The sequence below is a fragment of the Nycticebus coucang genome, chromosome 10 (genome assembly GCF_027406575.1).
Source record: "Nycticebus coucang isolate mNycCou1 chromosome 10, mNycCou1.pri, whole genome shotgun sequence".
NCBI classification, from domain to species: domain Eukaryota; kingdom Metazoa; phylum Chordata; class Mammalia; order Primates; family Lorisidae; genus Nycticebus; species Nycticebus coucang.
This window is the reverse complement of record NC_069789.1, coordinates 58,632,753-58,648,843: the sequence shown is the minus strand read 5'-3', so window position 1 is coordinate 58,648,843 and position 16,091 is coordinate 58,632,753. Positions and strand designations below refer to the sequence as shown.

The 16,091-nt window shown below is 47.2% G+C and overlaps 1 protein-coding gene across 6 annotated transcripts in view; it reads left to right on the top strand.

Moving 5' to 3' along the window:
- The window catches only part of ATP2B4 (ATPase plasma membrane Ca2+ transporting 4), a 104,352-nt gene that overhangs the window by 40,352 nt on the left and 47,909 nt on the right, over positions 1–16,091 (top strand). For 5 of the 6 annotated variants that reach the window (XM_053605550.1, XM_053605552.1, XM_053605548.1 and 2 more), the window contains exon 2: positions 14,180–14,825. In XM_053605550.1, coding sequence (XP_053461525.1) covers positions 14,642–14,825 — 184 coding nt within the window. In that variant the 5' untranslated portion in view covers positions 14,180–14,641. Of the gene's footprint in view, positions 1–1,841; positions 2,056–14,179; positions 14,826–16,091 lie in introns of those variants that run through there. The other variant, XM_053605549.1, reaches the window with a different exon arrangement.

Sequence of the window (16,091 nt, the reverse complement as noted above, 5' to 3'; positions counted from 1 at the left end):
ATCTTTTGTATTCCAACCAGCTACTTCTGGAAGGTGACTCTCTCTTACTTACATGTCATTTAGTGATTAGCAACCTATAGCATATTCATACAAGTCAGCATACACATGTTCAGCACGGGCACACACACGCACATGTTTGCCACATGACTTGTGACTTCCACTCATGAACCACCCGTGGCCCCCTTCGTTTTTTCTTTTTCCTTTTTTTTCTTTTTTGAGACAGAGTCTCAAGCTGTTGCCCTGGGTAGAGTGCCTTGGCGTCATCATAGCTCACAGCAACCTCCAACTCTCGGGCTCAAGAGATCCTCTTGCCTCAGTTTTTGTAATTTTATTTTATTTTTCTTTTCTTTCTTTCTTTCTTTCTTTTTTTTTTTTTTTGAGAGAGACCTTCAAGCTGTTGCCCTGGGTAGAGTGCCATCGCATCATAGCTCATAGCAACCTCCAAATCCTGGGCTCAAGTGAGTCTCCTGTCTCTGCCTCCCAAGTAGCTGGGACTACAGGCGCCTGCCACAATACCCGGCTATTTTTTGGTTGCAGCCGTCATTGCTGTTTGGAGGGCCTGGGCTGGATTCGAACCCGCCAGCTCAGGTGTATGTGGCTGGTGCCTTAGCCGCTTGAGCCACAGGCGCTAAGCCAGTTTTTGTAATTTTAGTAGAGACAAGATGTCACTGTTCCTCAGGCTGGTCTCAAACCCTTGAGCTCAAGCAATCCACCTGCCTCAGCCTCCCAGAGTGCTAGGATTATAGGCATGAGCCACCACACCAGGCCTTATTTTATTCTCACAGCAGAGGGCCATAGTGCTCCCATCCAGTGGATGGAGACTGATCTCTCATCCCTCTGCCAACAACCTTTTCCACAGGCCTGTTTCCCTAGAAACAAATGTGTCTAAGGAGGAATGTGTTAATCACCCTTTAGCAATGCTGACTCGTGATGGCTAGGGGACCAAGCTGCTCTAACTAAAATTTTAAATCTTACTGGGCGGGAGTATCCTTTCACTCCAAGCTCCCCAAGGAGTAAGAATTGGATGAAAGTTCTCTGTACAAGTAGCAGAAATGTGTCTCTTCGGGAACAACCCTGGAGGTTGTTCTTTGCAAGCCTCCAGCCAAGAGTGATGAGGCTTCATGCCCTGGTGGCACTGATACCCATGGAGGTAATGGGGGCTTTGAAGCTCTCCTCCTCAGACCCCTGGTGGAATCCTCAGTGTCTTCATCCCTATGACACTGACAGCCGTGGGGGTACAGGAGGAATGACTTCCTCCTCTGGAGGAAGGAGACAAAGAGGCTCTGTCTGCTTTCAGTCATACTGTAAGTGGCAGAGAGGTGAGAAACGGGGTTTGGCCCTGGTCTTTGAGGAGCTGAGGCGGAGGCAGGGATCCAGCTCCTGAGTGGTCAGGCATGAATGTGGCCAGCAGCCCCACCTTCCCTTTGAAGGAGCTCACCCACACTCCTCACTTCAGCTTTCTGGCTCAGGTCAGAAGTTCTATTTTCTGGCTATACTCTTTTCGTTCCTGAGAAAGTTATGGCGACTCTTTTTTTCTTTCTTTCTTTCTTTTTTTTTTTTTTTTCAGAGCTGATTTAGGGGGTTGGGAAAGGAAAACTTTAAAAGTAAAATAATAAAAAACAGACCACTCTGCCATTACAGGCACATAAATAGCTTCCCCGTAGCCGGGCTGCACACTCACTTTGCCATAGCAACCTGAAGCGAGTGTTTATAGCAGCCTGTCAACCGGCCTGGAAAACAGCAGCTGCCGCCACTCCGCCAGCCACACAGCGCCGGCCACCGGGCCTCGGAGCAGTGGGCAGGCGCCCCTGAGAGACGGCATGGGGGCGGGGGGCCTGCCCCTCTGCTGGGGCGGTGGGGGAGGGCGGGAGAGAAGATGTGTGTGTTCCAGATGTGATGGAGGCAGTGATATTTTGGGAGCTGATTGTTTTCATTCTCCCCTCACCTGCATACAGGCCCTTCCATCTCTCATCTCCTGTGGAGAGAGAAGGCAGATGTGGGGGAGACTTCATCTGAACTGGAAAGGGGTCTGGGTGGCCCTCTGAAGCTCACCAGGTAGCTTGTTTTAACTTTCTGAATAAAACTTGGCTTCTTTTGAAGCCTGTTGAGTGACTTAGGTCTGTTTTCTTAAGGATTGAAGAGAGATGGCAGTGTTTCCTTGGGAAGCTTCTGGGTCTCTCTGGGAAAGGGGTCTGCAGAATAGCACCTGAAAGGATCAGAGGGGACAGAGGAGACGTGTGGCAAGACTTTCCTGTGCCTTCTCCTGCCAGCCTGGAGCTGAAGAATTTGTGCACAGAAATGCTTCAGAACCTCGGTAGTGTTCCCAAAATGTTCCCAGAGCCAGAAACTCAGGGGACTATGGAGACAGCAATAGGTTTTCTCGGGCGGTCCCTGTGGCTCAGTGAGTAGAGCGCCGGCCCCATATACCGAGGGTGGCGGGTTCAAACCCGGCCCCGGCCAAACTGCAACAAAAAATAGCCGGGCGTTGTGGCAGGCGCCTGTAGTCCCAGCTACTCGGGAGGCTGAGGCAGGAGAATGGCCTAGGCCCAGGAGTTGGAGGTTGCTGTGAGCTGTGTGACGCCACAGCACTCTACTGAGGGCGATAAAGTGAGACTCTGTCTCTACAAAAAAAAAAAAAAAAAATAGGTTTTCTTAACAGTTTTCCTGGAGATCCCGGTGCTCACTCAGGGTTTGAGAATTATTGCTCTATAGCACTAGTGCTGTGCAGGGCAGTGTGATCAGTCCACTTTCTAAAGCCCTGGGCTGAAGTGGTGGTGTGCCACTCTGTGCCAGGTGTGAAAAAAGAGTGAACAGGAACAGAGAGGTGGCAGGTTATCAAGGAGTGATCCTGGCTCTCTTTTAAATGCCATCTTTTCAGCATGGAAAGGTTATTTTCCTGTGACTTTCAAGAAATGGTTGGGCTGAGAGAAGGCTAGACTCGGCAAAGTGTGAAAGTGGGGGGCGGGGGTGTCTCTGTTTTCTGGACAGGTGAGACCCTCACGGAGTGGAGAGAGGCAATGGGAGTGGCCGGGCATGATAACCTGTGTGTAATATGCTGACTAGTGTCTGGGTCACACAAGAATGTTATATTTCACTTCTTCCTGCTGAGCCCTCGGGACAGAGCACTCCCTTTTGGTGGAAGAGATGTGGCCTCCTCTGTCTGAGGCCAAGCAGCTTTCTCCTTACCCATGAGGGCTCCGGCAGAGTCCGGGTCCTGAGACCAACCAGGTCCTGACTCCCAGAGCCCAGGGAGATTGGCTGGCCTCTGCCTCTCTGTGAGCATGACATGATTCTGCTGAAATTTGTTCCTAAAAATAACCCAGGATCCAATCCAGCTGCTAAAAAGCCTCTTTGTTCCCTTGGAACCAAAATGTGGAAAACCACAGCAGTCCCAAGAAAATCTATGCAGTCCAAGAGAACATACGCATTGAATACTTGAATGCGACTGCCTGGGGTCTGTGTCCTGTCTGGTCTCACAGCTTCCTGACAGTTCAGGGAGTGAGAAACAGATGCCCTTGCTAACCCTTATCCCCAGCATTCCCCGCCAGCGGTGGGCAGGGTGGGGAAAGGCTGCCAGCACTGTTTATCAATAGACCTGCTAGACCACCTAAAACCGGCTCTTGTTCTTCTCAGCCAACTGAAGGCAGTGCTCAGCATTGCTTTTCACCCTCCACATTTTTTGAGCTTGAGCTTGCTGTGAACACGCCCACATACCCTCTGAGTCAGGAAGGACACAGAGGTGACCCATGCCAGTGTGACTCAGATAAACTGAAAGAGGGTACCTTCCCCTAGACCCAAAGGACTGCCCTTTCTCCTCTTGATAATATTGATGCTATTTTAGGGTGAAGCAAATAGGCCGTGGCAAGGGGTGAGGACTGCCCTCTCCGGCACATTCCTGCTTCTCCCTCTCTCCCACTCACTCGGTTTCCCTACCCATGCCCTGGAGGCTTCCTGTCTTCATCTTGTTGGTTCCTGGGGCCTCTGACACCACTGGATCTTAGCAGACCAGGTGATCAGAAGCTGGTAATCATCAACCTTGGGTGAGTTCTTCGTATTGCTGTTTGGAGAAAGCCTGTGCTATCTATGGGCCCTATTTTTTCCCTCCCTTCTGAAGGCATCTGGCCAGGACTGATAAGTTTGGTGTCATTGTCACAGCACAGCACAGATGTAGCCACTCCAAAACTGAGAGGTGTGTGTGCTTTTTTATAAGACCTCAGGTGCCGAGAGTTGCGTCAATCCTATTAGGGATTCGTGGTGCGTTATTATTATTATTATTATAATTTTGAAACAGAGTCTCAAGCTGTGGCCCTAGGTAGACTGCATCCTAACTCACAGCAACCTCCAAGTCTTGGGCTCAAGCAATCCTGTTGCCTTAGTTTTTCTATTTTTAGTAGAGATGGGGTCTCATGCTTGCTCAGGCTGGTTTCAAACTCCTGACTTAAGCAATCCACCCGCCTCGGCCTCCCAGAGTGCTGGTATTACAGGCATGAGCCTCTGCATCCTGCCGTGGCCCATTATTCTCCATAGTCCATGTAAGGCCCCTCCTTTGCCCCCTTTCCCCCATGTCCTACTTCTGTTCCCTTCTCAGGCCATGGCCAGCTTTCTAATGTACCAATATGTATCTGCTTGTTTAAATATGTCCCTTAAAGGATATAGCATTGCTTTACATGCATGTGTTTTTAATTTATGTAAAAGCTGTTGAATCGTCTTTTTTCCTTCACAAGGTAATATGCTTTTAGGATCACCAATATTGTCATGTGTTCATTTAATCTGTGTTTCTGTCACACAACATTCCGTACTATCTAGTCTGCACACTTTACCTATCCATCACTGGGAAGTGTAGATCCCGGCAAATACAAATACTGCTCCGGTGAACATCCTTGCACATGCCCCCTCTGGCCCTGTATGAGAATGTCTTTGGAAGATGTACTCAGGAGTAAGTGCCTTGGTTTAGGTTATGCATAAACTTAGTTTGACCAGGAAGTACCAGGTGGCTCTGGAGAGGAGGGATGGATTCTGTATTTCTGAGATCCTGGTCAAACTAAGTTTATGCATAACCTAAACCAAGGTCTAAAGGTACCATATTTTCTCCAGATAGATGCTTTGATTCTAGCATTACACTTCTGATGAGGAGTTGAAGAAGATGCTCTTGGGATAGCAGACTTGGCACTAGGGGATTAAGTGAGGGAGCCTCATGCCACCTCCCAACGAGGAAGTGGTATTCTGTCTTCAGGAAGAGAGTAGCCACCAGAGGGCTCAATTCTGGGGGCCAGCTGAGAATTAGCAGCAGGTTCCTGAACCAGGCCACAGTGTGCCATCCTGTGGTCTGGATGGTGCCCCAGCCCTCACTTGGCTTCCTGGTTTGGGTGTGGCTTTTGGATGGTGATGACAAGTGCTGCCACTGACATGTTAGATAATCTGCATGTTAGATAATCTGCATGTTAGATAATCTGCCTCTGACCTTCTTCCCATGCCTCCAAAGGGCCTCTGTAGACCAGAAGGGCATGTGCGCAGGTCTGCATCTATAAACCAGCGGGTGTTAGAGAAGCAAGAACACAGCAGGGTGGGACGGCACTGGGAAGGAAGGAAAGAGTCCAGGAGAGTAGTGAGGATGGCCACCAGACCTGAGGGATGGGAACTGGCTGGGGGGGGCGGGTTAGAATCTGGGTTGTGGAAATACAGGGCCTATAAGGAGTAGGAGAGCAGAGCAGTGTCTGTGTGGGGTTCACACCTTCAAAGAGAAAGGCCAGCTGCAGATGTTTGAGGCTAGGCAGCCTGCCAGGCTTAGGTTCTTGCCAGCTGTCTTGACATAATACGGCCCTTGAAAAAGGATAGGAATGTCTGAGAAGAGTGAAGCTTAAGAAACTCCAGGTGATGCACAGGAAATGGCCTCTCTGGAGGGAGTAGAAAGGGAATCCAGAGCAGGATCTCACTCCCAAGAGCAATAAGATGATGGAGTGGAGGAAACTCTCATCTCTGCTGCTGGGCTCTCCAGGTAGGAATTAGGTATGCTTGGAATCACACCAATCTAGAGCCCAGTGCATTTTGACTTGGAGCTGTGGGCAAGAATTGGGGGTGTCTACCCCAGTAAACTGAATCTGTCCCTATACCTGCCCAGAAAGTTCAAAAGAGGTGTATATTTCCATGACCTATTTTAGAGCCTTTTCGAGGTCATGGACAAGGGACAGATAGGTTTATGTGGGCCTTCTCATCAACGTTCAGGAAGTAAATCCATAGCTTTGTTTCCATTTTCTTTTCTTATTTGTTTGTTTGTTTGTTTATTTATTTAGAGACAAGGTCTCCTTCTGTCACTCCTGGGCTAAAGTGATCCTCTTGCCTCAGCCTCCTGAGTAGCTGAGACTACAGGCACATGCTACCATGCCCAGCTAATTTTTAGTAATTTTTTTGTAGAGATAGGGTCTCACCATATTACCCAGGCTGGTCTTGAACTCCTGGCCTCAAGTAATCATCCTTCTTCAGCCTTCCAAAGTACTGGGATTAGAAGCCCTTTGGAAGGTTGCACTGCACCTGAATGTTTCCTTTTTTTTTTGAGACAGAGTCTCAAGCTATCGCACTGGGTAGAGTGCTGTGGCATCATAGCTCACAGCAACCTCCAACTCTCGGACTCAAGCAATCCTCTTCCTTCAGTTTTTGTATTTTTTTTTTTCTCCTATTTTTAGTAGTGAGGGGGTCTCACTTTTTTGCTCAGGCTGGTCTCAAACTTGTGAGCTAAAGCAATCCACCCGCCTGGGCCTCCGTGCTAGGATTACAGGCGTGAGCCACTGCACCCGGCCTGTTTCCATTTTCTCACAGCATTGTTTTTGTACTTGAGACAGGGTAGCTTGGGATACAGACTAAGGCACAATCCTGGCATTCTGATCTGTATTTCCCTGTATCAAACAGAGATGTCCTCCTTATAGGGTTGGCCCTCCAGCCCTCCTTATACTGACTGAAACAGTATCTGTAATAATGATAATAGCTACCACATCCGGACCCATCACTGCATATCAGCCACTATGCGAGGCACTATATAGCGCATGCGCACATGTGTATTTATGCATGATTTTGCTCTAGTTTTCACATGTACATCTGGCACATTATAGGTGTTCAACAAATATTTTCCCTTCCTTCCCACTTCTCCCCACCCCTCACCCCTGCTCCTTAGTATAGGGAGAAGGGGAGCCTCACTTGGGATGAGGGAGACTGACTCTGGGTCAGAGAAAAGACAACAGGCTTTGTGAGGGGCTTCTGAAGCAGGTTTCATATTTCAGTTTGGCGCATTCTCAGGAGGAACCAGCCTGCTTCCTTCTCCCAAGGTCATCTCTTCCTCACCCCCCAAATCTTGCTGGCACACCTGCCAAAGTGTCTCTGAGTGTGACGACTTGTTCTGAGCAAGCCTGTCAGCCCAGAGAAGAGGGCAGGGAAGGGAATGAGAGTCAGGCCGGAGTTGGACGGAGCTGCTTATTATTCCAGGCAGGCCTGTCTGCAGGGCTGCACCAGCCTGGAGCCCTAGCCCAGCCCCTCCTGTTTCCTTTCTCTCATTTCCCTGCGCACTTCATTTCCCACGCATCACACCAGGTTCACTAAGAGCCTTTGGCAGGGAGATTCAGAGAATGGGTTCAAATTGTGAAGTTAAATAAAATCTTCAGGCACTCCCTAAGCACTGACCTACTGGGCCCCCTCTTGGCTAAGGGGATCCCTAAAACTGAGTTGCTTGCCTTGAAAAAGGAGGTCAGACATGCCTCATCATGCCCCTTCCCTTTCTGAGAGATGTCCTTTGTGACTCATTAACAAGCCTAAGGCTATGCTAGACACACCTGCAGTCTCCTCAATATACACAACAACTCATTTGAGTCAGTCCAGTACTTTGTGTCTGATTAACTGACCCTTTATCTTTTTATTTTATTTTATTTTATTATTTTTTGAGACAGAGCCTCAAGCTGTCACCCTGGGTAATGTGCTGTGACATCACAGCTCACAGCAACCTCCAACTCCTGGGCTCAAGCAATTCTCCTGCCTCTGCCTCCCAAGTAGCTGGCACTACAGGTGCCCACCACAACGCCCGGTTATTTTTTTTGATTGCAGTTGTCATTGTTTGGCAGGCCCAGGCTGGATTCGAACCTGCCAGCTCAGGTGTATGTGGCTGTCGCCTTAGCAGCTTGAGCCACGGGCACCGAGCCTGACTCTTTATCTTAAGCATTCATTTTCTCAGACTCCTGCTCTTTTAGACAAAGCCTAACTCTTTTAGCCAATTGTCACCCAAAGAATCCTATAACCTGGCCAGTAGCAATGGCTCATGCCTATAATCCTAGTACTCTGGGAGCTGAGGCGGGTGGATTGCCTGAGCTAGAGAGAGACCCCCATCTCTAAAAATAGCTGAGTGTTGTGATGGGTGCTTGTGGTCCCAGCTACTTGGGAGGCTGAGGCAACAGGATCACTTGTGCCCAAGAGTTTGAGGTTGCTGTGAGCTATGACATCACGACTCTCTACTTAGGGCAACAAAGTGAGACTGTCTCAAAAAAAAAGAATCCTATAACCTATAAGCTCCCCCCCCAGATGTGCCACCTTTGGGGGCCAAACCAATGAATGCTTTCCACATGTTGATTATGAACTCGCCTGTAATTCCTGCCTCCCTAAAATCCCTAAAACTGTAACTCCACCATCATAAGCCCTCTTGCTCAAGGCTTCCTGGGTGTGGCTCTGGCTCATGGTCCTCAAATTTGGCTCACAATAAACCTTTAAATTATTTTCCAGAGGCTCGGCGCCTGTGGCTGTAGAGTCTGAGGGGCCAGCCACATACACCTGAGCTGGTAGGTTCCAATCCAGCCCGGGCCTGCCAAACAACAATGATAGCTGCAACCAAAAATTAGCTAGGCATTGTGGCGGGTGCTTGTAGTCCCAGCTGCTTGGGAGGCGGAGGCTGGAGAATCGCTTGAGCCCAGGAGTTGGAGGTTGCTGTGAGCTGTGATGCCACAGCACTCCACCCAGGGTGACAGCTTGAGGCTCTGTCTCAAAAAAAGAAAAAATTATTTTCCAGTGTATAACTTCTTTTCTGTCAACAAAATATACCCTGCTCTATAATCTGTTTTATACAAGGAGTTATGCTTTTTCCTCAGCCTGGGGAGATAACTCTTTAGCACCCTGGAAAGGCTTCTAGAAGTAAAGGATTCCTTAGACAAAATTGGGGGAAGCAGAGTGCTCGATTGCTGTTTCTGGTTTGGTGGCTTAGTGCACGAGGTTCTTGTCTCTGGCAGTTCCTCATTTCTGGAACTTGCTAGTGAGCCTAATTGCAGGTTGGATTATCAAATCAAGAAATGCAGGTTGTTTGCTTCTCAGCTATGTAAGAACTAGGGGGGTCTATTTTGGCCTCATTTCAAGGAATGTGATGTAGTTGATTCTATAAAAGAAAGAGTATGGGGAAAGGTCAGCATTTCCTCTAACTGGAAATGGATACTTTCTCTACTCTAGAGAATGCCTGTGTATAAAAGGTCTTAGGCTCGGCACCCATAGCACAGTGGTTACAGCACTGGCCACATGCACCAAGGGTGGCAGGTTCGAACCCAGCGTGGCCCAGCTAAAGAACAATGACAACTGCAACAAAAAAATAGTTGGGTATTGTGGCAGGTGCCTGTAGTCCCAGCTACTTGGGAGGCTGAGGCAAGAGAATAGCTTAAGCCCAAGAGTTTGAGGTTGCTGTGAGCTGTGATGCCACAGCACTCTACCGAGGGTGACATAATGAGACTCTGTCTTAAAAAAAAAAAAGCCCTCTTAGACGTATGTCAGAAAATAAGGGAAGGAGTAAATTGTAACAAACAGCACCAGGCAGTCAAGTCTCCTGAGTTGTCAAAGACCAAATCACTTTTTATCTCTGGACCTCAGTGTCTTCATTTGTAAGGTAGGAAAACAGTTGTCCTACCTAGAATAGATATGTCAGTGCTTCCACATGTCATCTACAGATTAAAGAAGAGATGGTACAGGACTTTCAAAGAAGAAGATTTAAATGACTTAATGATTCTGTAAGGTAATACGATACCTTGCCTCCGGAGGAAGGGAAGAGAGAGTTTACTCTTCTAGCCTGTCATCCCTTAGGCTTGCAAAGTGTTGGAAACAAGGAATGAGAACATACCTTAGCCAAGACCCAAGCTAAGTGGCTAACCCTGATCCACCTCCCAGGTATCTGAGCGTTCCATCTGAGCCGAGGCGGTATGAGAACTTTCAGATTATTCTTTGGCAATTGCCTAATAAGGTCATGGGCCAAGAAAGCCCAGCAGTTACAGAGAGCTCATGTTCTATAGGGAGGTATGGACACCCTAATATGTTTCTGAATTACAGGAGGACACTTATAGACATTCCACCTTAAATCTGGGGCTCCAGCTATGTCCCTTTGACTTTGTGCCAACAGCTTAGAGCTTGACCTGTGTGTGTGTCTCTAGATAAGCCGAAGGCAGACAAACCCCATTCTTCTCCACGTGTGTGCTTCAGCCCTGTATGTTCTAATCTTATATGATCTTTTCCATTGTTTACTTATGTGACTGTACTTCAGTACTCTGAGAAGAGGTTCAAAGCAAGGAATTCTGACTCACACTATCATTTTGATTTTCCAGAGATACAAGACCTTAGACCTAAGCTAGTGGTTATTGCTAATGGTTATAACCTAACTAATGGCTATCGTTAATGAATATGCCTTTGAATTTTCAGTTCTTTTGGGGAGGCAAGTGTTCCCTGGCAAGGAAAGAGCACATAGAGCTTTTGCTCTTCTACTTAAAGGCTAGATAACAAAAGTTCATCAAGATAAAATTAAACTTTCTCCCATCACTTGAATGCCCTTTACTCTTATACTAGACACTGGACATCTTTCTTCTTTCTTTCTCTACTTATTTATTTTATGGGGGCAGGGTCTTGCTCTGCACCAGGCGAGAGTGCATAGTTTCATAGTATGATCATAGTTTACTGCAGCATTAAACTTCTGGGCTCAACCAATTCTTTTGTCTTAGCCTACCGAGTAGCTGGGACTACAGGCACACACCGCCATACCCAGCTAACGTTTTAGAGGGTTTTTGTAAAGGAGTCTTTCTGTGTTTCCTAGGCTGGTCTCAGACTCTTGGCCTCATTCAATCTTCCTGCTTTGGCTTCCCAGAATGCTGGGATCACAGGCATGAGCCACCACACCTGGCCTGAATACCTTTCAGCTAAGATTTCCAAGCACTATTTTCATCTATAATCCCATTTCTTTATCACTTTCTTACGATGACATTAAAATATAGGGCCCGGTCAGGCAGGGTGGCTCACGACTGTAATCCTAGCACTCTGGGAGACTGAGGTGGGTGGATTACCTGACCTCACAGTTTCAGATTCCTGACCTCACAGCCTAAGCAAGAGTGATACCCCATCTCTAAAAATAGCTGAGCATGGTGGCAGGTGCCTCTAGTCTCGGCTACTTGGGAGGTTGAGGCAAGAGAATCGTTTGAGCCCAAAAGTTTCAGGTTGCTGTAAGCTATGACACCACGGCACTCTCCCAAGGGTGACAAAGTGAGACTCTATTTCAAAAAAAAAAAAAAAAAGAAAAAGAAAATGTAGGGCCCGTTCTTCTCCCAATTAAAGGTAGGAGGAACTGGGTGGCGCCTGTGGCTCAAGGAGTAGGGCGCTGGTCCCATATGCCGGAGGTGGTGGGTTCAAACCCAGCCCCGGCCAAAAACCACACACAAAAAAAAGGTAGGAGGAACTAACTTCTGAAAGGCTAAGTGACTGGCCCAAGGTATTTCTAGGAAGATGGTAAAGCTTGTTCTGAATCTGCCACTGGTTATTCACCAAAAAAATATGACTGAGGACTCATTATGTGCAAGTTCTCTTCTAGAAATCGGGGATAAACCTATGAACAAGACAGGGAAAAACCCCTGTCCTCCCTCCCCAATTGTAGTGGGCAAAGACAGAAAAAGTAAAACCTTTGCTTCGGCACCTATAGCTCAGAGGCTAGGGTGCCAGCCATATACACCAGAGCCGGCAGGTTCAAATCCAGCCAGAGCCTGCCAAACAACAATGATAACTACAAACAAAAAATAGCTGGGCGTTGTGGTGGACGCCTATAGTCCCAGCTACTTGGGAGGCTAAGGTAAGAGAATCGCTTAAGCCCAAGAGTTTGAGGTTGCTGTGAGCTGTGACGCCACTGCACTCTACTGAGGGTGACATAGTGAGACTCTATGTCAAAAAAAAAAAAAAAGTAAAACTTTTGCCACCCCATGGTAACTGAACTCAAGTCAATGGGAACTACATAACCAGGACTGGAATGAGTGCCCTGTGTTCCAGTGCTGTGCCCAGAAGCGCCTCTTCACATTTAAATGGCTGGTGTGTGACAAATGGCTCCTGCATGACATATAGCAGCCCTTCTCTGAAGCGGAAAATAGGGCTTAGGATAAGTCTTCTTCCCATCATTATCTCTCTATATCCTCGCCTCTACATGGGTCCACGCTCACCCCTTAGTCAGGATGTGTGAGAGGTAACACGGAACTCTGGTGCATTTATTGAGCTGGTTTGATCCCCTCTGGTACGTACTTAGAGGCTAACTTCTCTCCCCTGCTGAATTTGCTATGGCCCTGTGCTCTGAGTTGATAACTGTCTTATCTCTCACATCCCAGAGAAAGGTTAATGCTCAGGCTTTAAACTCCCTATCTTTTCACCTCAGGGGTCTTTCTTTTCCCTTTATTTAAAAAAAAGAGAGAGAGAGAGAGAAAGGGAGGGAGGGAGGGAAGGCAAAAGGAAGGGAAAGGAAAGGGAAGGGAGAGGGAAGGAACGGCAAGGAAAAAGAAGAAAGAAAAAGAAAGAAAGAAAGAAAAGAGAGAGTCTTGGCACCTGTACTTTAGCAACTAGGGCACCAGCCACATACAGCGGAACTGGCGGGTTCAAACAACAATGACAACTGCAACAACAGCAAAAAGCCAGGCTTTGTGGCGGGCGCCTGTAGTCCCAGCTACTTGGGAGGCTGAGGCAAGAGAATCGCTTAAGCCCAAGAGTTGGAGGTTGCTGTGAACTGTGACGCCATAGCACTCTATCTAGGAGGACATAGTAAGACTGTCTCAAAAAAAAAAAAAAAAGGAGAGAGAGAAAGAAAAGGAAAGAAAGAAAGAAAGTTAGTTTTAAAGAGAGAAAAAGATTCCACGCTGTATCACCAACTGCCAGAGCATTTTACTCTCCTCTTTTCCCCAAAAGCCTCTTTGGAAGAAGATGTAACTTATCCCCAAGACCAAAACTTGGTACCTGACCAGTTTACGATAGCAACAGGCTGCAGGATTTCCATGCAGCTGGAGGCTGAGTATTCTGAGGGGCTTTGGAAGATTTTGGCATCTTCCACTGGGTTGTCTTTCTGGTTTGTAAATGTGTATGTTGGGAGTAAGAAAAAGTGAAGGTGGGGGTGGTGGTGGAAGAGGGTGGCAGACTGGTGGGCCACCCTTCAGATCACTTGGGTCTGAACTGCTTTTTCTGACCACTTCTTACCTCTTTTAGATAAAGTTGGACTAAAGGACCTTGTCATAGGTGTCTCAAATAGACAATAAGAACATTAAAGCCATTAGAGGTCATAACCTTTTATTTCCAAGTTTCTGAAGTTGTGGGATTTGTGTTGGCTGGTTTGGGAGAGGTGACACATGAAAACTGGGCTATAGGCCGGATGCAGTGGCTCAGGCCTGTAATCCTAGCACTCTGGGAGGCCGAGGCAGGTGAATTGTCTGAGCTCATGGGTTTGAGACCAGCCCGAGCCAGAGCAAGACCTTGTCTCTAAAAATAGCCGGGCGTTGTGTCCAGTGCCTGTAGTCCCAGCTATCTGGGAGGCCGGGGCAAGAGAATTGCTTGAGCCCAAGAGTTTCAGGTTGCTGTGAGCTGTGACGCCACGGCACTCTACCAAGGGCAACAACGTGAGACTCTGTCTCAAAAAAAAGAAAAAACTGGGTTGTATTTTAAATTATTTCTCTATACTAGAGTTTAGAGGCTGCTAGGGCCTCCCAGGGAGATAGGAACCTGTCTCGAGTCAGTTCATTCAGCTTAGGCCTCAGCTATCAGTTCAGCTCAGGCATCAACTGTCACTTAAACCCTTATACTGGAATGTGTACCTCTTGCCCTTGCAGATGCTGGCTCCTCATCACTGCTCTAATAATTTATTTTTGTCTATCTTTGAATCTTTATTCCATAGACCCAGTTGTCATTGGGATCCAGGAAGACTTCCTTTTCTTCCTCCTCGTCCTGCTGCCTCTCTACCACCACAGTTGCTGGTTGTTGCTAAGGTTGCTGCCATGGTAACGTGTACATCCTGTTTATACCTCCATCTGGGCAAGTTGGTCTAAGCTAGGAACCTACCTTCCCTGGACAACCACTTCCATCACCACCTGAGACCACCAATCATCGTTACACAAAGTCCGTCATCCACTCGGTTCCCCCATCTTCTTCCCTTTTCGTTGTCAGGCTTCATACAGAAGAAAGGATCTAGGCTTGGGATTGCTACTCTGAAGCTTATTGCACAAGATATATTTGATCTATTTCCTAACTGGGTCCCCAGAGAAACAAGAAGTAGAAAGAAGAAACGCAGGAGAAGCTGATCAGTTAAAGGGAAACTCCACATCTTCTCTAGTTGAGGGGCTTGGTAACAGCAGACAAAATGACGAACCCATCAGAACAAACCTTGCAGGCCAACTCGATCCGCGAAGGGGACTTCAGCTGCACAGTAATGGAACTAAGAAAGCTCATGGAGCTGCGTTCACGCGATGCACTGACCCAGATTAATGCCCACTATGGAGGAGTACATAACCTCTGCAGTAGACTGAAAACCTCCCCTGTGGAAGGTAAAGGCCATGTCAGGGGTGGGGAATTGGAAGAAGGTGGCTGGTATTTCAAAATATTGTTTTCCCAGCTTTTAGAGAAGGCAATTTCTGGAAACCTAACTTGTGTACTTGAGTCCGCTGGGAAAGTGTAGCATCTGAAGCAGTGAAAGGAGACGAGGCCATAAAGAGTCATTTCTTTCCCAGAGACGATGTTTAGAAACCGTAGTAATTCTCTGACAATCATTCCTTCCTTTTTTTTCTATATCAGTGTACAGAAAGGAGGATAGTTATCTTACGATTATTTGTGCTACCAATGTTTTTAATCAGTAAATAATCACCGAGTCTTTATTCTGTATCAGTCTTTGATTACAAAAGATTTTTTTTTTTTTTTGAGACAGAGTCTTACTTTGTCGCCATTCATAGAGTGTCCTGGCATCACCACTCACAGCAACCTCCAGCTTTTGGGCTTAGGTGATTGTCTTGCCTCAGCCTCCCAAGTAGCTGGGACTACAGGCGCCTGCCACAGCACCTGGCTTTTTTTGTTGTTGTAGTTTGGCCAGGGTCGGGTTTGAACCCTCCACCCTCAATATATGGGGCCAGCACCCTACTCACTGAGCCATAGGTGCCACCCGATTACAAAAGATTTTAAAGATACAATTCTTCCCTACACTGATGTAGCGGCGGGGCAGTGGAGGGGGGTGGCATACAAAAAAGTGAGTAAGTCCACCTACCCAATTGAGCCCTTTTTTAATTGTATACAGTTGAAATGGAATGGTAAATCATAAGGTATATAGTTGCACCTACCATATTTTTGGATCACTTACCTTTTTCTGTCAGGGAATCAGGGATGATTTTTTTTTTCAGCCCTGCCTAATGAACTTTTAATATAATTCTTATTCGATTCTTGAAAGAGAATGAAAAATCCAGCTTCATGCTTGCCTGGCTCAGCCCAATTGCCTAGTGAGCCAGGGTATTATGAAATTTTGCCTCATCAAAATGTAGAGAGAACCAAAGGAAATGTGCTTTCTCACTTTTGTCTGGTTTTAGCATCTTCGTAGCAGATTCTTTCTTGGCCCTATATGTCAGGCAGTCCCTGGTTGAGTAGTATGAGACGTCGCAAAGATCCCATCTGTTAGAGGCCTTCAGCCTCATTTGGTCTCCTATTTCTGAACCTTCCTCAGAGGCCATTTCATATTTCTCACCAATTCCAAGAAGTTTTCGCACTTACACAATGCTATATATTATAAGTTAGTAACTTGGAGTCTAGACTCTTCAGGATGTAAAAAG